Source organism: Lepisosteus oculatus, chromosome 15, assembly GCF_040954835.1.
Source record: "Lepisosteus oculatus isolate fLepOcu1 chromosome 15, fLepOcu1.hap2, whole genome shotgun sequence".
Lineage (NCBI taxonomy): Eukaryota > Metazoa > Chordata > Actinopteri > Semionotiformes > Lepisosteidae > Lepisosteus > Lepisosteus oculatus.
Window position 1 is genome coordinate 1,036,537 of NC_090710.1, and position 25,514 is coordinate 1,062,050.

A 25,514-nucleotide genomic window follows, 5' to 3' on the forward strand; every position below is an offset into this window, starting at 1 on the left:
AGTGCTGTCAGAGATTAAGTCTCTATAATCAATTCAGCAAAGGTGATCTCATTAAATTCTAAGACCATGTTCTGAATGTGCCCTCTAACCTTTCATTATTCACATTCTGTCACAGAAAAAATCATTCAGATGGTGTTGTCATGGAGTTACAATTGACATTTGCTCAGTCATAGCTTGCTCCAGCAGCTATGACTGATACAGAGTGCTCCCATGAGCGCACACCCTTTACTGCTTAAGAGCTGACAACACAACACTAGAAAACACAAATCCATTGTTTGCATGTTTTAAAGAGAAGTTTATGAACTCACCACCACATGAATAGGAACAGAAAAAATGTTTTCTGAACAGGTGAGGCAACACAAGCAAAACAAAAGCTACAGGAGTAAATCTATAGACTTTATTTGCACATATATAGTCACGGTCAGAAAGGTGCCGATATGAAGTTCATTCATTCCTCAGTGGCGGGGGGAGGGCCTGCCACTCGAAGGCTGTGGCAGTCGGTACTTGGCCATCTCCACATCGTAGTCAGTGAAGGTGTAGGGGGTGTACTGATAGTGCTGTGTATTCTTGTAAGTGGTGTTATCAAACTCTGGTTCTCCAGGAGTGGGAGTCATAGTTTCTGAAAGAAGAAAAGAAAAAGACCTTAAAATTCAAGAAATATCCAAGCACCAAAGGCACATTAAAAATACAATTTGAGCAAAGTGCTAGTTGAAACAGAATCAAGCTATTTACAGAACAAACAAAATAAAACCTGAAATATAAAAATATAGGAATGTCAATTAAATCTCACCTTCACTTATGTTGGAAGAAACAGGAGGTACATTTTCTAATAAGACCAGCTAATTTTAAAATAAATAAAAAAATATTTTAAAAATATACAAAACTAGTAATGTGCTAAAGGTCTAACAACAGAGAAGAGCATTGTAATATATACTGTCCTGCTGAAAACTAATAGTTGGTCAATCACACCGCAATGCTGATTTACACAGTGACACAACACAGGATTGATTCAACTAGAAGTCAGGGGCATCTGGGAACATCTGAGATGGGATACCTCAACTAACAACAGCAGATATAACTCAAAAGAAGAGGTGGATAGCAGTTTAAGCCGATGAAACTACAAAGAGACAACAGTAATACATGCAAAAGGTAAGATTCACACCCTACACAAAAGCCCGTGAGTTCCTCATGAAGTACTGGTTCTTAACACAATACTCCTCCCGGCAGAAGTCAACACTTTGAAGTCTTAGCACAAAGAAAGGAAGAGCTCTGATCAAACAATGGAACCCATCTCAGCTCTGGCCCCCAACTGCTAAGCAGATAAAATGTCACAAAATAGAAAGTGTTGGAAGCAGCACAACAAAAGAAAGCCATCTGAGGTGCAGTAAAATAAAAGTTAGCTCCAAGTGTTTACTCTTGCTTTACTTATGTTCTATTGCCTGATGCTTGATCGTCTGAGGGTTCCAAAGTTAGTCAGTACCTGGACTGCAATTAGGAGTCGGAGGACTTGTCTTGTGTTTCTTAAAACAAATGAGAGTCAACACAGATGAGAGGTAAGGCAGCAAAGAGTGAGAAAGCTCTAAAACACTTTTCTGAATGAAACAAAAACTACAGTGGATATAAAAAGTCTACACACCCTTATTGAAATTTCAGGTTTTTGTGATATAAAGCCAGAAATCAAGATAAATCATGTCAGACATTTTCCATCTTTAACGTGGCCTTGCAACCAACAAAATTCAAGAGAAAAACAAATAGATATTTATTAGGAAAAATAATTGAAATTACAAAACCTACAACACTCTGGTTGCATAAGTGTGCACACTCTTCTATAATGGGGGCTTTAGCGGTGTTAACCAATCACATTCAAAATCATGTCCAAAAGTAAGTAGCATACACCTCCCATCAATGAAAGTGATTCTGATAAACCCCAAATAAAAATCAGCTGTTCCTGTAGGATTTTCTTGAAACGTTGATCTATCCTGTGAAGGATGGTGGTGGCCGGATCATGCTTTGGGGCTGCTTCTCTTCAGCTGGGACAGGGGATCTAGTCAAGATAGATGGGATAATGACTAGCTCCAATTATCAAGATATTTTGTCACAAAACCTGCTGGCCTCTGTCAGAAAGCTGAAGATGAAGATGAATTTCACCTTCCAATATAACGACTCAAAGCACACATCCAAGTCAACCAAGGAATGGCTTTAGAAAAGGAAGGTCAAAGTCTTGGAATGGCCCATTCAGAGCACAGACCTCAGTCCCATAGGAAACCTGTGGAATGACCTAAAGATGTAATAAATGCAAAAGGTGCTATCACAAAGTATTAGTTGGGGGTGTGTGCACTTATGCAACCAGGGTGTTGTAGGTTTTTTAATTTCAATTATTTTTCCTAATAATTATCTATTTGTTTTTAATTTTTAATTTTGTTGGATGAAAGGTCACATTAAAGATGGAAAAATATCTGATTTTGATTTCTGGCTTTACATCACAAAATGCAATTTCAATAAGGGTGTGTAAATCCACTGCACATTCTTCAGAATAAGGATCTACTACTAAAGCCAAGACAATTTAATTACAAGCAATCAAGCAGACAGAAATTAGAAGTGATGAAGGCAATTAAGTTATTTGTTAAATAATTCAAAACTAATCAAATGTACTAACAGGCAATCATATTGCCATATAGGCCTAAAGGACTTATTTACTGATGAAATGTGTGAAGCAAATTTAAATGCAACATGTTTGCAAGGACTGGGATATCTCTATATTAATATACTCTATATCCACTGTATATGGGTTAAATCCACGATAAATGTGGAAGATCTATTGCACTTACTGTAACAATCTAGCATTGTATTCTGGGGTCATTAAATAATCAGATTATCCCTTTATAGCTAATTTGCTTTTTACCAGCAGGCATTAAACAGTTTAACTGTGGGTTTTGATTAGAAGACCTAATATTTTCAATCATGTTCTTGATTTGAGCAAAATACTCACCAGTTTCTCAGTTCCACAGGAAACATTTTAAATGTCAGTTTTTAGAATAGCCTAGTAACCTGCATTTTTATTTTTTAAATGAAATGCTAATAGATACTGTCCACTTCTTTGGAATATTGTAAAATAATAGTAAGTAAATATTTAAAAAATAAAGACAAAACAGAAACATATTCTGTAAACAAAAGACTGTACTCGGAATTGAATCATCTGGTAAATACATTTGCAATCCCACATGGACTGTAGGCTTCACAGGCTTAATGTGAAGTTGCTAAAGATAATTAATTATATAATCTTCTTTCACAACCTATATTTGTAGTTATTACTACATGCTTCTTGAGGTTGCACATATTAATTTTAGAGGCAGCAGAATTCAACAAAAGAAAATAATTAAACAGTTCTGTTTGAGTACCCTGTTGCGCATCTTCAGCTCCTGCTAAAGCCATTGTTTCTGCTAATGATCCTTCTACAGCAGTGCTCTCAGTGACTGGGGCCAGATCTGCAAGGACTTCAATCGTATCTGCAGGCTTAGCTTCGGGACTGGCTTCTGTCCCAGAATCATGGGGAGACACAGGGATGTCAAAAACGATCTCACTCTGTGACAGCTTCTTCATTCCTTGTTCAGTAGTTGTGGAAAACTTTGGAATTGTGGGCACTAACCCCTGTTTCATATCTTTGGGGCCAGGCTGCTCTGGAAATCTGGGACCACATCTTCCCACAACAATTATCTTATCTGGTTCATCAGTGCTTTCCGCCATCAAGGAACTGCCTGTGTCTTCAGTCTGTCCCTGGTGACTTTCTCTATGGGAGAGGATGGAGACGTCACCAGCAGTCTGTGCAATATCTGTGTCTGCCAGAGTTTTCTTCTCCTCAGCCAGGGGTTCATCTAAAGTTGAATGAGGTGTGGGGCTCCCCTTTACAGCACCTCCAGCCAGCCATGTAGTCAAGGGTTCCTTTCCTTTTACACCAACATGAACTTCAATTCTGTCTTCCTCACCATCAGAATCTGAGTCAGAATCTGAGTCTGAGGTGGATGAGGAGGAAGTCTCCTCGATCTCTGCTTCACAACCAGCAGTCTTGGACCACACAGCAGATACAGCAGGATCAGGAGACACAGTCTGAATGCCATCAAGGACTGGCCAGGGGCCCCTCTTTGGGAAATTGATACATGTCCTGTGCTGTAAAAGCCGTGCTCTTTCTGAGGAGAAGTCTGCATCCACTGAGGCAGAGGGAGCACCTGCAAGCTCCACAGTGGCCTTGTGTGTTAGCTCAGTATTAACAGCCTCAGAGGAAACTGCTACCATATAATGTTTTCCTACTGCCTCCGGTGAGATAAAGATGGGAGGGAAGACCTTTGCAGGAAAGCCCACAGTGGTCCTGCTGGAAAGCAGTGCTGCCCTCTCCTCTGGTGAAACTACATCTGGGAAATGGCAAATAGGAACAGCATCAGACTCTCACACAAGGCATAGATGAAGCACTCACCACCAGCTCATATACTTGTGTAATTAGCAATAGATAGAGACTTGCACATCTAAGCAAAACCCAGTGGATTCCCTTAATTTGCAACTGTGGCATTTATGAAAAAAGCATAAGGAGACAAGTAGCTCTGTGGAGAAATTAGTTAATTCAAACATTAACAGAAATTTAATGACATCTTACATTACATAGACATTGGTGCGTATTAATCACACATTTTTGCCAGATGTTGTACTTTATGAATGTAAATCTCAGATACATTAATTTATGTCATTTTCATTTTGATTGCCCTCAAACTTTAGACCACAAGAGGTGTAATATTTCTTGTCATAAAGAGGAGCAATGTCTATCCTGACCAAATAAGGAGCAAGCTGCACTGCAAAAAAAAGCTCCTTTTGTCACTTATGAAAGTTTTGTCAGAGGTGTGTTTTTGCAATTGTGATGTAATGTGGTTGTTGATCACCAAAATGAATAAATACAACAACATTTATGACAGTAAGTATTGTTACAGTTGCAGAGCTTTCTCAAAGCAGAAGCTGAAAATTCAATTAGGAACTGATACCCCTATTGGTTGTGGTACCTCAGACATCTAACTAGCCTTCCAAGGGTGTCTTTAGCTGCTGAAGAGGTGGTGGTATTTTATGATAACATACTCTTTGCTAATATCAATGGGCCAGAAATGAATTGCCTTTGGAGACAAGTGAAATTAAAATGCTGTGCATGTTACCATATCACCTGAATGCGATATGGTAGGACATTTAATTATTTCTTAGTCATTAGAAAGTGATCCCCAGATATGGTATGAATGAACAATCCCCTCGAGACATCAACGAACATAGAAAAGTTCTATTACCTCTTCTTAAGCAATAAAGGAAAAAAAAATAAGTGTGCTAATTTGAAAATAAACTACCGTGTAGATGACTTGCCATTTAGGGATTTGAATGTTCAGTATAACACCACAGCTATACTGAAAATGCCATGGTTGTTTAATTTCTCAAGTTCAAGATGGGCTACCTATATTCTGCTTTCAGCAGCCGATTTTATTGATTTATTTTTTTATTATATTTTTACTTAATGGGATTCTTATTTCAAATGTCACTCTTATAATGGGTGGTGACTTCAACCTGTCATTAACCATTTAATAGATAAATCCTTAGTTACTCTTAATTTTTAAACTTCTTCTGGTTCCACACTTAAATATATGGAAGAGATTGGGTAATGTGATGTATGGCGACTTAACAACCCTCTTGGTTGAGTATATACCTTTTTTTAGCCATCCACAAAATATATTCATGAACTGATTATTTTTTAGTTAAGGTAATTCATTTCTGGCTGTACGATCCATCCAATTAACCATTTCAGATCATGCTCCAATAAGCTTAATTTTTATATCAGGTCTTCCAGTTATAAATCACAAAGCTGGAGCTTAAACATTTCATTACTTAAAAATAATGATTTTTGTTCCTTTATCCAGAGAGAGTGGGAAATGTTTTTACCACTTTTTTTTTCTACTTTGGGAAACCGGCAACACGGTGTTAGGCAGTAAAATTAACTCATATGCTTCTTTGAATAAAGAAGACGTGCTTATAGATTTGTTTAATCTAGAACAGAAACTTCTAGATATGGAAAACATACGTGTAAACTCTCCCTCAATGAACAACTATGTTTTGAGAACTAGACATAAAATTAATTCTAAATTAACTGAAGAAATTATTTTTTTTACTTCGAAGAACTTGCTTTATGCAGTTTGAAGGGGGAGAAAAACCAGGCCGAATGTTGCCCCAACTATTGAAGAGGAAAATGGAAAGAAATTTTATTTCCTCCATAACTAATGATGATGGCATCTCTATTACTAATCAAGATAAGATTAATTCAACTTTTTTTACTCTAATCTTTACAGTACTGATTTTGTGCTTAATGATGTAGACAAAAATCTAATTAAAACTATTAAACTCCCTAATCATACAGCTGAAGAGTCAAAGAAACTAGATTCTCCTCTTTCACTGGATGAAATGCATAAAGCTTTGTTTCTGGCATCTTCTCTCACCTACTCTATTTAATAGATTGATGTCACCTCTACAAATAAGTTCCATGAAGACATGAAGACATGAATACAGCTCCGAGTTCTCTTACACTTAAAATTAAGATAAGAACCCATCCTTTGGCTCCAACTACCATCCGCTAAGCTTATTGAACATGGATCTTATTTTTTATAAAGAATTCTTAAAGTTCTGGCTAATAGATTGACCACTGAGACCCAGATTAATTCTGATCAAACTGGCTTCCTTAAAGGGAGACAAGCATTAGATTTAATACTAGGCGTCTAATTAATCTGATCCATCATGCCAAACAATTGTCCTCCCCTACTGTGGTAGTCACGTTAGATGTGGAGAAGGCCTTTGACAGTCTATTGGCCTTTCTTTTTTAGACACGTGGAGCAAAGGGATTATGACCATGGCCTCATCTGCTGGATTCAGACCCTATATAATTCTCCTAAAGCCTCAGTTATTTTTAACAAATCGTACACAGTATGTCAGGGTTAACAAAACTCTTTCCGAGTCACGATCTATTAGCACAGGTGCCCCTCAGAGCTGTGTGAGCTCTCGAGTTCTGTTCACACTTTATACAAATGATTGTACAAGCAGTAGTCAAAGCAACTTCATTTTCAAATACTCAGCTGATACAGCTGTGCTTGGCTTAATGCATAGAGGTAACAGCTCATCTGTACACATGTCAGAAATCCAAAGGTTTGTACAATGGTGCGACAACAATAGCCTAATTCTGAATGTTAAAAAAACAAAAGAAATAGTTTTTGAACCCAGAGCAGTTGGTGATCACTCACAGGCAGTAGTCCACAACAAACTTATCACTCAGCTTGATTCATATAAGTTCTTAGGTGTACAAATAGACAGTAACCTGTGGTGGACTACTCATGTTGAGAGTGTTTGCTCCAAAGTTCAGCAGCGCTTATATTTCCTGTGAAGACTAAGAATGTTTGGAGTTCGACCGGAAGTAATGTTACTCTTTTACAATGCTGTTATTGAGAGCAGTATCAGATATGGTATTACAGTGTGGTTTGGTTCATTTAAAATCGCAAATTACCAGACAGCTTTGAAGGTCATGGGAGTGAAACAGCATCCCTCCCTGCAGACAATCTTTGAAAAATCCATGATCAAAAAGGCAGGAAAAATTATATCAGATCCTTCCCACATCCCTAATTCTGAATACCAACTTCTTCCTTCTGGCAAACGTTTTAGGGTTCCCAAATGTAAGTCAAACAGATACAAACATCCCTATGCTCCACTATCCATTAAAGCTGTCAATGCAAATGTCTGATTCCTTCACTGGCCGCAGAATTCGAACCAGCAACCTTCCAGCCACATGGGCAGATCCTTAGCCACCGCACAGCCCAATGGTGGTGGTTGAAAAATTGTTTTTCAACTGGACAGTGTACTAAACAAATTTTATTGGAAAAGCAAAACACTCCATTTTAAAATTATAACTATTTAAAAGAATGAAAAACAGGGTGTCTTATCAACTCCTAACTTTGTACTTTATGCAGACTCCTTTAACCTTCAGTTTTTACTCAAATGGTTTAACCAGAGTCAATTAGATATGAATTGATTGGAATTAGTGCAGGAGTCTAGTAGGCCAGTGCTGTTACAACATCTCCCTTTGCTAGCAATTCAGCTACAAATTGTTTTGTTTTAAAGATCCAAGCTTCATCAAATCTACAAATGGAAAATCTCCTTTTCAACTCCTATTTGGCATAATCCTGATTTCATAATCAAGAAGAAAACTATATATTTCTCAATTTGGAACTCCAAAAGCATTAAACAGCTTGGACAACTTTACGATAACAGCAATTCCATTTTCTAGATTAGCCCAATTATATTCTCTCCCCTAAAGCCAGTTATTTCAATATATGCAGTTATCTCAGGTTTTTAAAGACAACATTTCTTTGCTCCCATAATTACCTTATAGTTCAAAGCTAACAGATATATTGCTTATATATGCTTTCCAGGACACTGAAATGTATTTACCAAGTGTTCAGTGGGCTTCTGATATATCCATAGATTTTTCATTGGAACTCTGGTTGTCAATAAGTCTTAATGTATTTAACTGTTAAAAAATCCAACTCATTAAAGTTTTACATAACTGTTCCATCAGAGTTCCAATGAAATATCTAAGGATATGTTGCAGGATATAACTAGGCAGTAGTGCAGGACGAGGACCTAAATTGGCCCTAACACTTTATTTTTGTTGCTCTTGTATTTCCAGAAAAACTAATGCTTACATAGCATCATTAATGTGTGATCCCCAATTAAATAGTCTAATCTTGGATCATATTATGAATTTCTAATTTATTCTTTGGCTCCATTCAGGCCACTTCAATATTATAAATTAAAATGTACCATGCAAAATTCTAGCCACAACTGAACCCTTTATTTCCTTAACATGAAACAAGCTAAAATTCAGAAACAAAAATAATAATTTACATCACAGTATTTAAACTATATCAATGCATTGTATTCAATGCTATATCTTTTTGAACTTGTGGTACATTAAGCTATTGCTTAATTGAGTCATTTTATCCATTCATTATTAGAAATTACATACCCCTCGTAAGTAAAACTGGAATACTAAACTATCCTCTAAAAACACACTGAGGGACAAAAAAGGGACAGGCATCCAGAGTGACAAATTAAAAACAGTTCTTAACCTAGTTAACTGGCATGTCTGCGTGGGAGGTAGCTAAATCACCTGATGACTAAAAACAAAAACACTGACAGACCATACAAACTCCACACAGATCATACTCCAGTCTGGAACTGAACACAAGATCCAAGAGCTGTTAGGCAGCAGCCTTTCATATTTCATTCAAATACCCAGAGTATATAACTAAAAATGCAAGTGCAACAGAACTCTGGTAATAAGCAAGACATCTAACAGAGCTAGAGACTGAAATAATATTGAATTGTTTGCTTTAAGTTGTATTCCTGTTAAAATAATAGGGTTCTATAGTAAATCAATTTTTAGACGACAATGCCAAGTTAATGATTGTCCCAAGTAATGGCAAAAACAGCTTTGATTACAAAATGAAAAAATGAATTACAGAGTTTATGTTTTCATTGCTGAAAACAACAGTCAACAACAGGATAGCATTAAAGAAAGACCATGTATCATATGTACTGACATATGCTTATCATTTCATAAAGCCAGTTTTTTTTTTGCTGTGCTCTAGACGTTATTAATTTCTGATGTCACTGTTTTAGTCTGTTCTCAAAGAGTAACACTTCAGGTGAGAAACTTTGTGCTTACTGTAAGAATTGAGACCTTTCACCTGGCAAAAGTGCTTATTTGGTGTGCATTTTAAGCTCTATAGTCCAGCCACTGCAGGGCCAACAGGAAATTAGCTGAACTGAGTTCCCCTTAAAAGAGATGACTCAGATTGTCTTTGTTGCAGAAACAGTACTGTTCTAAACTGAAGACTAATTAAAAGAATAATTAAGAATTCTAAATGAAAACAGTAAGTCCTTTGGTTGGAGTGGCTCACACATAGTACTGCAAACGTTTTTAGACTCAGTGTCTCTCTTTTCCACCACTAGAGGCCTCCACTGCTTTAACCAAACTTTACCAAACCTTTACCTAAAATGCATGAGCATATACTTTATCACTTGTTTTCACCTCCTTGCACTGCCTCCGTTGATTTTAGAATAAAATCCACAATACTGCTGCTCACATTCAAAGGTTTTAACAGGAGTTACTCAGGAGTTCTCAACAGAACCAGTGAAAGTTAATCCACAGAAAAACTTAAAGCTCAGAGAAACCCTAACTAATCAAAATGGAAGGTAAGAAGTGGCGTGTGTGCATGGAAAGGTAGAGTTACTTCAGCAATCAGCTAGATGAGGTGAACCACAGAACTGCAGATTTTGACATGGTTTATATGCTTTGCTGAGGAACCAGTGGTGTGAAGTTACCATCTGTGGAATTATGTTTGAACACCTCCAAATCAGAATCCCCCATAAATTAAATCCAAGTAATCTGCTCATTTTAAATACCTTTTTTGTTTTTATTGGAATAATAATTAAATTTAGTCAAATAAGATGACTGAAACCACTAAATTTACCTGTTAATTTTCTATATAACACAGAAAATGACAGCACACGTTTTCAAGTTACTTTTACTTTGCCTTCTTAGTTGACACAAGATGAAATCATATGTTTTAAGAAAAAGACACAAATAACAAGCAAAATATATTATTTTAATTTGGTATTGCTAAAAAAAAGTTAATATAAGCGATCTTACTCTTTTTTCCACCTTTCTTGGGCACTTCTGGTTTTGTGCAAAAAGATGCAGATGGAGCTGTCCTTCTGAAGGCCCAAGTCTCCAGATGAAGACACTGCAGGAAGATAACAGAACAATGAGGATCATGTTTTTATGCCCTGAGACCATAGTGTTCTGTACAAACTCAGTTTCAGGTCTTGGAGGCCTCTCTTTCACCTTCTCTCAGTAATGTGAAGAGATATGACCAGTATTATTGAACTGAGCTGCCCACTGACTTTGTGCACCAGTTGGACCTGAGGATTTTTAGTCATAACCTGTTCTGGCCTGTACAAATTACCTGTTGACCTGATGTCTAAAAATGATTATATATGATTATACTAAAAGCCTAGACAAACCATTATTTAAGGCATCTCAAAACGTTCTTAAAATGTTTAGAAAAGAACAAGAATCATCATAAGCTGGTGAATTATATATAACATGGTAACATTTTAACTAGGGACTGCAAAAGAAATTTTATAAATGTAAAGTTCTTGAGACTGAACTATATATTAGCAAACATTTATATGAGAACAATTAGATTTTATAAGAACCAATTTGTAATACTTTCCCATCAGGTTATTAACACTCTACTAATTTTGTGATAACCTGTTACAGGTTACAGGGACCCCATGAATGGTTTGCAACCCCTAATCTAATTCACTAATTCACTATTTGGTTAATTAGTAATTTACTCAAACGAAAATGCATCAAAAGAACATTTTTTACTGTAATTTTGCTTCAAACTATTCTCATCAAGATACACCTTCATTAACCAAACACAAATGTTAACAGAGAATCACATCAGCAGTGTTTTGCCTGTTTATGCATTCAGTCCTCCCAGAATATTTATGCTCCTTGTACTCTTTTTCATTCTTCAGTTGTACATGTCTTATGACTTTTTACTGAGAATAAGGGCAAATTACTGAAGAGGCCAGGATAACCATCTTAAATCTGGTTATTTTTCAGTATTTAGGTAATGCTTTTAACAAAACTATTGGTTACCATTTGTACACTTTTATACTGCTGACCATTTTACTGGAGAAAGTTAAGTGAATTACCATGCTCAGGGATACAGCAACTATGCCCCATCTATGATTTTAAAATGACGTCGTTTACATAAAGATACGCTGAATACTGAAGCCTCAGTCATCTGTTTTGATCATGCAATATATACGGCTAATACGCAAACTATTATTTATTATTCCATTAAAAGGGTAGTGAAAATGACATTTAGACGGCTCTTTTGTACAAATATTGATCCGTTTCCCATATAGAATCAAATACGAAGCATTTTAACGACAAAGAAAACGTTAGCAAACGACTTCCATACTTACAGGTTCCGTAAACAATTATAGGGTCATGCTCAAACTTAGTTTTCCAAACATGTACACTGAAATGCAGCCATCCATATTAAGCTAGAATCTTATAGAAAATATTTAAAATTGTATAATAAAAATAAAAAGGAATAGGTTTATTGCAGTATTTATTAACAGTGCTTTTATTCCACTGACAAGGTAAAACACACTTTGTAATTAAGGAACAATAACAAAATTTTACAATAGTTAGAATGGAGAACATTAAAAGTATAAATACATTACCTTGACAGTCCTAGCTTGTCCTAACCGAAGAATGGAGGCCGCCATCTTTACGATGTTACGATTATTATTGTCCGCAAGAAACTACTGCAACTACAATAAGGGTACCGGGAAGTTCGTCGTGTGTTGTCCTGTGATTGCAAATCAAGACTGGACCAAACACGTTTATCTACTGTATGCCAATATCAAAGGGTAATACGGGATAATGAATTAAGTATTTATTTTTTATTAATTACTGTATTACTATAGTATTACACACACAGTCCTCAAGTTTACTTATAATGCATTAAAGTACGCGAAGAGGAAGCATACAATATCAGATCGTTACATAATCAACACAGGACAAATGCATAATGAAAGATTAGTAGATGAAGCACTGAAGGCTACAGTCCTATTCGTCACAATTAAAACGAACTTGCGGCTTAATGGAACTGCAAACTAACCCACAGCATCAAACCCAGTTAGAAGGCTACTTTCAGTTCGTTGCAATTGTGACCCATTAATGTTTAATAAATGTTATAGTTTTGCAGTACTGAAGCATACACTCTTCTTTAAAACGTTTCGTCTTATTTTGAGAATGTAAAGGGTTTCACGCAGTGATATTTAAGGACAACCGTTCTTCTGTAGATCTTTATACTTACAAAAGTTTACTGATTACACTCCTTTCAAAACTATCTTGTACCAACCAACTACTAATCCTACTCTGGGTATTTTCAGTTCAGACACATAAATCACGCAGCTTCCTAAAAAATAACTTTTGGTACGGAACCGATTTACAAAAATACAATTCAGCGAATATTAAAAATAACAACTGTCAAAGGCTCACGCTAAATTACCCCTTCGGGAGAAAGATCGGATGGTGAAAGTGTTGTAGACGGAACTCTTTTAATTATATGTCAGAAGTGTAAATGACAAAACAGAGAGTTCCAGTAAAACCTGAAATCGTACGAAGTGAACGTCGACCTGCAGCTCTTGTCTGCAGGGAGCTGACTTCCCCGAGCAGTCACACCCCTCTCTCTGGCACAAATGTTTGTTGTGCGGAACAATTTCCGGCCACAAGTTCACCTGTTAAGGAAGTGCGTTGTGAGTGAATTAATCTATCACGAATTGTTTATACCAGTCTGTATTATTCAAATATGTAAAGATGTTTCGAAAGTTATGCAAGAATGTGAAATGTTAACGGACGGCGTTATATTCATTTTTAATATTGTAGCGCGGCGGGTTCGGCGAGGATGAATAAACGGGAGTTCTGGTAATTTGTCTAAACGCACAAGCGCTTTATTTTTTTTCCTATAAAGAAACTTTATTTCTAAAAAAATAGTTCACATTCCCTCAAACAGTACACACTCTAATAAATATCAAACTATCATCAAAAAAACTATTGTAGCGCATTTGCCCCGGAAAGCGGCCGAAGAGCGCCCGGCTGGGGTACGCGGTGAGGGGCAGGACAGGGGTGGACGTGGTCAGGGCGGGGTTTTGGAAGGCCGCTGACCAGGACAGCTGTCCCACAGTGAAACGGGCGCACAGTCTGGTGAGATCGCCCGTTTTCCATGTAAATAGTTCCCTGGTTCCGCACCCCTGGGTGTTACACTCTTACTCTCACTCGCTTTCGCTCTTTCTCAAAAGTCTCAGTTTATTACAAAATGTAAAAATCCAGTTACCCAGGATCTAGGTTTGACAAAGTCTTTTTTTTCCAGAGCATGTTCACATTTTGTATGTTGTATTTTCCATAGCCACCCCAATCATTATTGCAAACTAATGGTCTACCTTCAAATTTATTACAGATGTGCAAATTTGCCAGAATGAATTGAAAGAGGTTTATAAATATGGTAAATAGCATCATTTTGCTTTTTTGTAGTCTTGTTTTAAAGCTAAGGCATGCAATGATGTTCTATTGGGTACAAATTGGAGACAAACATGAAATAGAATATGAACATTTGCATATTTTTACAACCCACGCCTAATCATCTTTGTCCTTCGCCCCATGCTTTAAGATGCGTGTAAACTCCACATAGTTGAAGTTGCCCTTTTTGTCAATTGGTGCCTCTCTGGAGAGTTCGTCAACTTCCTCATCTCTGAATCTGTCGCCCATCGTGTGTAAAAGCTCTCTCAAGTAGTCTTCTTGGATAAAACCTGTCCCTTCTTCATCGAAGTAAGCAAACGCATTCCTAATGACATCTTCAGGGTCTGTGCCATTGAGTTTCTCCCCAAACATGGTGAGAAACATTGTGAAGTTTATTGGTCCAGGAGCCTCGTTCATCATAGCTTCCAGGTATTCATCTGTTGGGTTCTTTCCAAGTGATGCCAGCATGCCATGCAAGTCCTCTTTGTCAATGAAGCCATCCCTGTTCTGGTCAATCATGTTAAAAGCCTCCTTGAACTCCTGAATCTGTGACTGATCAAACATGGCGAAGACATTGGAAGTTGCGAACTGGGGGCGCTTCTTGGTAGTCTTTCCCTTAGCCCTTTTGCTCGACATTTTGGCTGTTTTTTCTTCAAAAACCTGAAACCTATGAGATGATAAAGACAGGCAATCTGCTGCCTTGCTGCTTTGCCACCGCCCTTAACTTCTCTCTCTCTCGCTCTCTCTTTGCGTCTTATTACCGGAGGTTTTTCCGGGACTTCGCCAGCCTCGCTGCCCCGCTGCACAGCCTCACGGAGAAGGGGCGGCGTTTTGTGTGGGAGGCAGCCTTACAGGGGCTGTGGGAGGCACTGGTGGGGGCCCCCGTCCTGGCCTTCCCGGATCTGACGCTGCCGTATGTCCTGGATACGGAAGCCAGTGCTACTGGGTTGGGCGCCGTGCTAGCACAGGAGGGGCCAGACAGAGAGAGGGTTGTGGCGTACTTTAGCCAGGTGCTCAATAAGGCCGAGAGAAATTATTGCGTCACCCCGAGGGAGTTGCTGGCTGTAGTCGCAGGTGGTCCATCACTTCAATCCCCACTTCGGGACCCGGTTCAAACTGCGGACAGACCATGCGTCCATCACCTGGCTGCTCAATTTCAAAGAGGTTCAAATGGCGTGGTGGATTGAGGTCCTGCAGGAGTGCAACTTCACGGTCATGTACCATGCGGGGTCTCGCCACCGTAATGCAGACGCTCTCTCACGGAGGCCCTGCAAGGCAGCGGACAGCCGCAATTGCACCCGGATGAAGCAGCATGAGGAGGCCGCCTGTGGCGAGGGGGAAGCGAGCGCTGCGGCCACGTCCCTGAGCAGGCTGTTTGGTGTGGGCCTGGCAGACCTAGTGCAGCAGCAGGAGGCAGACCCTGACATCGGGCCGGTGCTCTGCTGGAGGGCAGTGGGGACCCGGCCCGCACAGGGGGAGTTCGCCCCTAACCCCGAGTCCGTGAAGGCACTTTGCGCACTGTGGTAGGCCTTGGAGGTGAGTGATGGGGTGTTGTGCTGGAGGTGGCTGGTGCCTTCCAGCGGCGAGGTAAGGTGGCAGTTTGTGGTGCCACAGTCGCTCCACGGGGCGGTTCTCCAAGTGGCGCATAGCCAGCCGGGCGTGGGGCACTGCATTTCCGCGAAAACCCTGTGGCGACTCCAGGGCCACTTCTATTGGGGTCTCTGTTACTGGGACGTGGAGCGGTTCTGCCTGACATGCACACTTTGCGTGGCCCAGAATGGTCCGCCCAGGCGCTCAAGGGCGCCCCTCCAGCAACATCAGGTGGGGGCGCCCAATGAGCGGGTGGGGGTGGACATGCTGGGGCTGTTTCCACGCACCGAGGCGGGCAGGCGCTACGTCCTGGTGGCAGTGGACTACTTTACAAAGTGGCCTGAGGCGTACGCCCTCCCGGATCAGAGCGCGTCCACCGTAGCCGACGCCCTGCTGGAGGGGATGTTTGTCAGGCTGGGGGTGCCGGAAGAGCTCCACAGCGACCAGGGGCGGAATTTCGAGTCCCGGATGTTCGCAGGGGGGTGCCAGCACCTGGGGATTAAGAAAACGCCGACCACCCCGCTGCATCCCCAAAATGACGGGTTGCTGGAGCATTTTAACTGGACGCTCTCCACTCAACTGGCCACCCTGGTTTCGCGGCACCAGCGGGACTGGGACCACCACTTACCCCTCAACCTCTGGGCGTACCGGACCGCTGTCCAGGAGTCCACTGGGTGCACCCCGGCCTCGCTCATGCTGGGCTGGGAGCTGCGCACCCCGGTGGAATTGGCATTCGGTTCGCTGCCAGGAGGAGTGCTGGCACAGCCAGCCGGGTTGGATTATGAGTGGGACCTGCAGCAGTGGATGCTGCGAGTACACAACTTTGCCCGAAACCGCCTGACTCAGGCGGGGGAACGGCAGAGGCGCTACTACGATCTGCGCTGCAGGGGGACCCCTTTAAGACCGGGGGGATCTCATCTGGGTCTACAACCTGCGGCGCCGCAAAGGCTTCAGCCCGAAGCTGGTGCCAACATGGGAGGGACCCAGGGAGGTCCTGGAGGTTGTGGGGGAGGTCTGCTACCGCAGAGGGCACAGAGGAGAAGCCAGGTCCAGATATCACCAGGCTGGGGGGGGACTGAGGTGGCAGACTGCCAGACTCCACCTCGACGCAGCGGGCGCACTCGCCGGGTGCCGCAGAGGCTGCAGGATTGTGTGCTGGACGTAAGCAGGCTATTCAACGTCAGCGGGATGCCAGACGTCTCAGGTGGGGGCAGTGTAGCGCGTTTGCCCCGGGCAGCGGCTGAAGAGCGCCCAGCTAGGGTATGTGGTGAGGGGCAGGACAGGGGTGGAAGTGGTCAGGGCGTGGTTTAGGAAGGCCGCTGACCAGTGCAGCTATCCCACAGTGAAACGGGTGTACAGTCTGGGGAGATCGCCTGTTTTCCATGTAAATAGTTCCCTGGTTTCGCACCCCTGGGTGTTACTCTCTCTCTCTCTCTCTCTCTTTCTCTCTCGCGAGGGTTGGCTGGCACTCTTGGCAGGCTAGTGGTGTGTCTCTCTGGGTGGCGTGGGAGAGCTGGCTGGCAGGTGGTGACGGAGAAGAAATAAAGCGCAGTTTTCAAACTACACAAGTCTGAGTCTCTCTGTTCATCCTTACCGAACCCGAAATCATTACACTATCATCAAATCAAAGCCATTTGGCGACGTTGCTCTTCATCCTCCTTCTGCAAGGACCAGCGTAGGTTTAGAACTCCAGTTGCCTCTTTGGTTTGGGCCCAGTGTTTGTCCACTGGAATGGGTGCCTCATCAGGATGGAGAACCACAGCCTGACAAAGTACTGGTACTTGCGGCTGATAGGCTTCCACAGTGCACGACAGACGTTGCAGAAGAAGATGCAATTGAGTTTCAGGGGGAAATGTGACACGTCTCTCCCCCCTTCCTCGACTGGCTGGCACATCCGGTTCCTCATGATGTACCCTTGCCTGCCACACCAGACAAACTTGAAGACCATCCCTTGCAGAAATCGTCTTGAGTCTGGCCAGCAGCAGGTACTCCACAGCCAGGTAAACCAAAGCCAAAAGGATGTCTGCTTTCAACACCATCACTTTGCTTGTGAGGGACAATAACCGCATTTTCCACAGACCCAGCTTCGCGTTCACCTTGGCAATTCTCTCGGTCCAGTTGATGGTCTTATTTTCCTGGCTCTGGAGCGGCAATATCTTGAGGGGCTCCATGCAGAGTTCAAGACCTTCTGGCACCATCATCCTGTCCTTCCAGGATCTGAAGATCTTCAGTTTGCTCTTCCGGTGGTTGAGCTTCAACCCCAAGGCCCTGGAGTATTGCTCCATGACCTGCAGGGCTCTCTTCAGTTCCTTGTCCAAACTCAGGAACAGCTTTGTGTCATCTACATACTGGGAGATCTTCAGGGTTTCCCCTGCTCCTCCTGGTATTGCCAGGCCATCAATGACAGGGTCCTGTCTCACCGCCTCTGCTAACAGCTCACCATCATAGGCACAAGCGCTTTATTGTCAGATGTGCACCCAGCACAATAGCAGCAGCAAGAACAGGGCCTAACGCTAGCTATAGCACAAAAGGGTTATTCAGGGTACAGGTACATGAATATAGGGTGGAATATGGGTACAGGAATAAAGGGGTAAATACCAGGCATACTGTAACTATTCACACACTGATTGACAGTACTTACTATGTACATCGCACCTGATGGCCAGCTGCACTGGCCAGTGACCCTTAATCCTCGTGCTGGCTACTACTCTCATCCTGCCCTTCGCCACATACATTAGCTTGAACTTGAACTTTATTGCCATATGTAACCGGTACATGTACCGGTACAATGGAATTCTTACTTACAGAAAGTCTCTTGATTGTTAAAAAAGTGAAAAACACAAAGTGCAGACAGTGCATCTGTCACGCCCCACACTCTCCCTCGCAAATGCCGTCGCATTCCCAATCCCACTGTTTCACAATCTTATTTCTAATTGATTCCTAATTCCTAATCTTACTGACGTGAGAGGAAGGGTGGAGCTACCCAAGGTATGACCCATCTTATTTACCCATGATTGTGTCGCCAGGCATAACTCAAACTCTATCATTAAGTTTGCGGACGATACAACAGTCATCATGACAGTTAGTGAAGAGTTAGTGACAGTTGGTGAAGAGTCTGTGTACAGGGAGGAGGTTGAAACCCTGGCAGCTTGGTGCCAGGACAACAACCTCTTTCTGAACTTCAGTAAGACTAACGAGATGATTGTGGACTATAGGAAACACCAGGGAGGAGATCACACACCTCTTTACATCAATGGAACTTCAGTGGAGAGGGTCACCAGTTTTAAGTTCCTGGGAGTTAACATCACAGAGGACTTAACCTTGACGCACCATTCCAACTTGTGCTAAAAACAGCATGGCAGCGCCTTTTCTTTCTCTGTAGGCTAAAGACGTTTGGCATGCCATCACATATCAGGCCAACTTCTACAGGTGCACTATTGAGAGCATCCTGACCGGTTGCATCACTACATGGTATGGGAACTGCTCTGCCCGGGCTGCAAAGTACTGCAGGGAGTGGTAAAGTCAGTGCAGCTCATTACTGGCTGTGAGCTACCAAACATCCAGGATATCTACTCATCTAAATGACTTAAGAAGTCCAGGTCCATTCTCAAGGACCCCAGTCATCCCAGTCACAAACTGTTTTCTCTCCTACTGTCCGGTAAATGGTATCGAAGCATTCAGTCAAAGACTACAAAGACAGATTACAGAACAGCTTCTACCTCAAGGCAATAAGGCTGCTAAATAGCCAATAATAATAATAATAATAATTGCATACACTTATATAGCGCTTTTCTGGACACCCCACTCAAAGTGCTTTACAGGTAATGGGGACTCCCCTCCACCACCACCAAAACCAGCCAAGCTGCAGTTCCTTCAGCAAATCACCCATAATGGCTACATGGACATACAGTTTTCATCGTATTTGGTATACTGCACTACTTGGACATAATATATTGTACACACCCTAGACACATTGCAGCTCTATTTATATTAAGCTCTGTCTGAGTTTATTTTATTCAATTTCTATTGCACTATTATGTATTATTATGTAACCTTATTTTGACATCTTAATTTTGTAATTTTTACCCCCCGGTGAGCTCGCAAAAAAGACATTTCATTGCCAGCAACTACTGCTGCACGCTGTTGTGCATTTAATAATTAAACTTTGATTGACTGATTGATTGATTGAAGTCTCTCTCTCCCCTATTGTGGCACAGATATAGAGGGAGATATTTATTTGCATCTTAAATACACAGACAGCAGCCTAGCTCTCAAATAAAAAAAATATAATATATAGTATATAATAAATGTACATTTTCCTTTTTTGTTATTCTGTATTTGTGAAAAGAAAATAAAGTTTTTAAAAATTGAAAATAATGCGATAACAAATTCTCCTTTTACAGCGATGACCTTGAAATTGTCCGTTTACATAGGACGTTCAATAGAAAAGTCTCGATAAAGTAACTTGCTTAAGAATATAAATAGTAGTACTCCACCTGGTATTTAAACCCACAACCCTCTAGTTCCAAGTCTAAACAGTGAAGCATTGTTTTGTAATATACGCAGAAAGTTTCGAACCACCTCACAACGACTTATTTGTTAATGTAATGCACTTTCTAATGGTACTGCTTTACCTTTTAAAAGCAGGGTATTTAGATTTAAAGCCCCAGTTTGAAAGTTCGCGTAATGATGACGTGATAAACGAGCGACAATTCCTATCTTACTCCACGTGAGGAAGACATGGCTCTGCTGGAAGTACGTAAAGAATATCTAGTTGTAAGCAGTGGAAGTAAATTTATTGCCGTTAAAACTGAAGAGATCAGGTTGGTGGAATTTAGTCCTCCTGTTTTACATTGAGATTATTATTAGAATGCTTTTTTTCTTCCGGTTGATGTTTTTGATTTTATTTCAGGAGATTGCATTAAACTGAACTGGAGTCTTAGTGAACGTAAGATACAGGTGATTTTAGTTGTTTTTATTGGATATAATAGTAACAATACTGTATTGTTAAGAAGAAAACTAACCTTAGTTCACAATTTGTTCTTGTGGAATTACGTTATTAACAGTGAACGAAATATCTGTTGAGCTGCGTTGTTTTGGGCAGAATGACAGTAATGTAACTTAGAAGTTTTCATTCATTTCACATTAGTGTCGATATTATACCGTAACTATAAAACTCTCAGTATATTCTATATTTCTTTAAATCTTTTAAAATTCTATTTGCTGCATTAATAAAGACGCGGATAACTGATCTTTTTCGAAAAGGTCTTCACGAAATTAGTTGTTTTGAGAATACAAAATATAAGGACGTGCACTGCAGTACAAAACTCAAATTTCAGATCCTTGTGGCTTTAATGTTTCAGATTTTTTCTATAAAAAATCTGAATTGTCTTGAAAATACAAATTGTACATACATTTACAGATTAAAACGTACCATCAATATGCAATCAAAATAATATGCAATCAAGATCATTTAACATTTGCCTAACAATTTATTTTGACTTGGTCTTTATTATACACTGTTCCTCTAAGTATGAAGAATTGTGAATCAAGGGAGTTTTATTCAACAAGTTTCAAAGGCCTTAAATATGCCCAGTTGAGTAATTGTGTTTTTGCATATTAAGTTGCAGGAAAACTAATAGGTCCCTGTACCTCCATAAACTGTATTTACAACTTTATACTGTGCAGTGCAAGTTATACATTAAATACACAGCTGTTTGTTTGCAATATTCAAGGTAAATATGGACTCTATTTTTTTAAATTTATAGTACATGCTGTATATATATCACACTTAAAAATCAGTTTTCAAGTTGCGGGTAATAAAAGGTAAAACCATTAAATATAAAAAAATATTAGAATCAAGTAAAATAGAACTCACAGTACTCATAGGATTGCCATGTCCTGAACTGCAGTGCTTCACATGAATTGTTTTTCTATGTGTTTCAGGGAGCCGTTTGTGTATGACTGCACTAAAGCAGAAAACAAACCAGAGGAGAGTGGAAATAAAGGGTAATTTTCTCTTTACTCTTTGCAACATTGCTCAGTGAAAGTCAAATGCAGTTATACAGTTATGTTATGTTTATGTTAGTGAGCCAACATAGACTTCAGATCTTATTACAGCCATGAACATCTTGGACTAACTGATATGGTTAGTGAAGCTTTATAAGGCATTAACTTACTTTTTAAGAGAGGTAGCAATAGTCTTATCTGTCTTTCATTTTCAAACAACATTATTCATTATGTAGTAGATTCACTTTCCTATTCCATCTTATTTTCTTAATATTGCATGTCCAAGTGGATGTCTAGAATTGATTTTAGATAGATAGATAATACTTTATTAATCCTGTAGGGAAATTGATGTGTTACAGCAGTCCAGCCCAAGACAAGCAAAACAGACATCAGAATAGTTATAAAAGAAAAGACAACAAAATAAATAAAAATAAATAAATACATAGGTGTGTGCAAAATGTGATGATCATAGCCACTGTAAAAACAATATGTGCAAAATGTGCATAGGTTTATACAGACTGATAAGACAGGATTTTATGAGTTATTCCGAATTATTAACACTTTTTAAAATATTGTAAGCAGGTGTTATATTGAGATCTAACAATTGTGTGCTGCCCTTGGAAGTATACAATATGTCCACATGATTAATGAATGATTAGGAACATTATGTTCGGGAATTTACACATGAATGGAGCAGTATATATACTATCACAAAGTATCAGTGAAACTAATTTTGTATTCATTTAATTCCCAAACAATTAAGAAAATGTGGGAAAACTAATCTAAATCAGATCTTAGTTATGTGTTCTTGCATTTGTGACTGTGGGTGCAACAATCCCGGAAATGTGCATGGAAACCCTGGACATTGACATTTCTGCCCTCAGAATCCTTCCTGACAGCAATCAGAACAGCTGCAGTTCACATCCCTTGCACATGAGTACTATATCTAATTAGAGGATCTCCAGGACCCAGATTGCTGCATAGACACTTGAATGCCACTGTGGTGAGATCACATCAGTAAAACTGTGACTCTAGGATGAAGGCATCAAAGCCTAAGATACAAAAGCCAGCTTGATGCTGTATAAATGGCACGAGGCTCCGTGTCATATCAGAACACAAAGCTGTGGAAACTGGCCGAATGCAAGCTGATGACGCATTGTGTTCAAGAATGGGTCATGGATCTCTTCTGGCACAATGGTAGGCAGAGAGTGTACCACAGCCATTCAGAGAATTACCACCCACATTTGGAGATGGAAGTGTGATGGTATGGGCTGTAATACAGTATGGATGCAGATCTGTTAATGTTTAGTAATTGCTCCTTGACTGATCTGTGCTATAGAGAAAATGTTGAAACCCTACACATTGAAGCTTACTTTGAGCAAAATTATGTCATAACATTTTGCAAGGCAATGCACAGCCACATGTTGCGTACATTTGTCAGACTTTCCTGTGTGCCACATGTTAGTGATGGACTGTTCATCCAGTGTTAACCCAGTAAATCACTGGATCAGTGTGCATGCCATCAGAATACACAACCTTGTACACTTGTTGAGCTGTGTACAGTACTTCCTTTAGAGTGGAATAGGATTTCCTATTGGCATGTTAAATAGCATTACAAATAGCAAATGGGAGACACAAGATACTGAACTTGTTCATTATAAAACTGGATACCCAGTCCATGCTTTTTTGTGATGAAAACATGAATCAATTTGTTTGTTTAGTAAAGCTCACTAGCACACACTAAACTCATTTCCTACATTTTTAATGTGTCTTAGAATATCTCATATGAGAGTAGTCTGAATTGATGTGCGAAACAACACGTACATCTGTCTAGTTTTACAGCTAAATTTACACAGTCAGGACACACTGAGCTGCTGTCACACTTAGAATCCTTATTCACCAGTCTGTAATCTGTATAAAATAGGAGGCTGTTCAGTGATGCAAAGATATATCTGAATCTAGGTGAATATAGTATAGACAGCTGCCATGTACTAGACAGTGTAGTCTGGTAAGTTAACTATAACTATCTGCTGTGTGAAAACGTTTTTATTTATTTAAGAGATGAGGTTGGAGCTGAAGAAAAAGGAAGTGACAGAATTTTGGCCATGGCTTTCTCTGCCTCTGGAGAGTACTTTGCTCTCACAGATGACAGCAAACGTCTCGTCCTGTTCCGCACCAAGCCAGTCTGGGAGTGTCTTAGCACCAGGTAGTGTAATAGAGCCGGGGTTCTCAAACCTTGTCTGGGGGACCCCTGTGTCTGCTGGTTCTCATTCCAGCTGTGCTCTGATTCTTCAGTGTTAATTGTTGCCTTTAATTTATCTTCTTCCTTGTTTAGGTGTTTGCTTTACTTCTTTCTGCATTCACTACTAAGTTTTGAAAATACCCTACTTCAAACTATTTTTCTAACAACTTTAACCATACAGATCTTCATGCAGTCGCTTTTAAACCTGCTTACCCTTATTTCTGATTAAACAGCTCTTAATAAGAAAGGAATTTATGATGTCGGGGATGAAAATGTATTTAACATCCCACAATGAGCATTTTTTTTTCTACTTCAGAGGTCAAACTTAAGTTATTTCAAGTAAAGCAGCTGAATGAGAGGAGTTTTGAAACTCAGAAATTTGTTACAGGGTTAATACTAATTGCAAATCGTTTTCAATGTTTAAAGAGCTAAAGGCTAATTTCAAAGTATTGCTTATACAGAAAACCAAAGTCAGTTAGCCTGTGATTAAGAATTCAGTCATAGCACACACAAGAAGATGCAACAGAACACCATGACAAGGACTGGGAACCACTGTATTAATAGGACTGTACGCCACTAGGGATGGAGAGAGAGTCCATACTAACACCGCATTTCCAAAATGCCCTTAGACATTCTCACTTTTTGGGCAATTTTTATTTCTTTATTTGGTTGATTGCAGTATTATAGTAGTTACACTTACATTAAAATCCTGTTTGCTGCTGTCCTGCATGTGGTAAAGATAATATTGATGTCTTGAAGGGTCCACAGCTGTTTTTAGTCAGCAAAATACTCTGCTGTTGACCATCAAACTTGGCTCTAGTGACCAGGATTAAGTGCACATTCACCAGCATGTTTTGGAGAAATGTCCAGAAATTAGGTTATGAATTTGATAATATTGACATCAGTGTATAATTTAAAATATTTTTACAGCCCACATCTAAATAGATTAAAACAAAGCTATTGGACTGTTTGAGAGGTAGTAGATATATTGTTTGGAGATTTGGAAGCCATGCCTGTCTTAAGATATGCAGCTCTTCTTTTCCTGGATTTGATCAAAGCCGCTCATAGGCTCAGAGCAGAGTGCCTCTCCCTCCACAGCAACAAACTGCATTGCCAAAAAGTCTGGCTTTCTGCAGCAGGAGATTTCTACACTATCTGGGTTTCAAGGGAGTGACATCACATCCTGTAAATGGCACGGTGCCACTGAGCTATGCTATACCAGCAGACTGATTAACAGCTTTCCTTTCACATGTGCCCCATGCAGTAGAATGTTATACAGCTAGGTGTTCAGTCGAAAAAGTTAAGAACACTTTAATATTATGTTATACCGGTTCAGTGTTCTATAAGAGATACCTCCTTGGGTTGACGTATTATATGACATTCATATGGTAGCATTTCACTTTCCTGGCTGGCTGTGAAGAAGTCGTTAAGAGTCTACCATTTTTA

At 40.1% G+C, this 25,514-nt stretch overlaps 2 protein-coding genes and 1 pseudogene across 9 annotated transcripts in view; 1 reads left to right on the top strand and 2 right to left on the bottom strand.

The window, feature by feature from the left end:
- Positions 1-383: 383 nt before the first annotated feature.
- Positions 384-13,419, bottom strand: ndufv3 (NADH:ubiquinone oxidoreductase subunit V3). Of its 5 annotated transcripts, none has more exons than XM_015363601.2 (5): positions 13,333-13,419; positions 12,388-12,515; positions 10,772-10,865; positions 3,399-4,406; positions 384-619 (listed from the first exon to the last, which is right to left on the bottom strand). In XM_015363601.2, exons 2-5 carry the CDS (start codon positions 12,430-12,432, stop codon positions 456-458), a joined length of 1,311 nt encoding a protein of 436 aa, XP_015219087.2. In that variant the 5' UTR covers positions 12,433-12,515; positions 13,333-13,419; the 3' UTR covers positions 384-455. The 5 variants fall into 5 exon arrangements, with proteins under 5 accessions (XP_015219087.2, XP_015219090.2, XP_015219088.2 ...); XM_015363604.2 differs by having other exon boundaries at positions 12,388-12,477; positions 13,321-13,384; XM_015363602.2 differs by having other exon boundaries at positions 13,321-13,339.
- A 674-nt stretch (positions 13,420-14,093) lies between these two features.
- Positions 14,094-14,966, bottom strand: LOC102691562 (myosin regulatory light chain 2, smooth muscle minor isoform pseudogene; annotated as a pseudogene).
- A 5,544-nt stretch (positions 14,967-20,510) lies between these two features.
- The window catches only part of wdr4 (WD repeat domain 4), a 41,439-nt gene continuing 36,435 nt past the window's right edge, over positions 20,511-25,514 (top strand). The window contains exons 1-3 of one of the 4 annotated variants that reach the window (XM_069179221.1): positions 20,511-20,640; positions 21,764-21,826; positions 23,886-24,032. In XM_069179221.1, the coding sequence (XP_069035322.1) occupies positions 20,558-20,640; positions 21,764-21,826; positions 23,886-24,032 (293 nt within the window). In that variant the 5' untranslated portion in view covers positions 20,511-20,557. Of the gene's footprint in view, positions 20,641-20,725; positions 20,777-21,763; positions 21,827-23,885; positions 24,033-25,514 lie in introns of those variants that run through there. The other 3 variants (XM_015363570.2, XM_006638965.3, XM_069179222.1) reach the window with 3 other exon arrangements.

Coding starts and splice junctions, on each gene's coding strand:
- ndufv3 (XM_015363601.2), bottom strand. CDS start 12,432: ATGGCGGCCTCCATTCTTCGGTTAGGACAAGCTAGGACTGTCAAG. Junction 4,407..10,771: donor CAAGAAAGGTGGAAAAAAGA/GTAAGATCGCTT, acceptor GCCATTTCCCAG/ATGTAGTTTCACCAGAGGAG. Junction 620..3,398: donor AGCTGAAGATGCGCAACAGG/GTACTCAAACAG, acceptor TTCTTCTTTCAG/AAACTATGACTCCCACTCCT.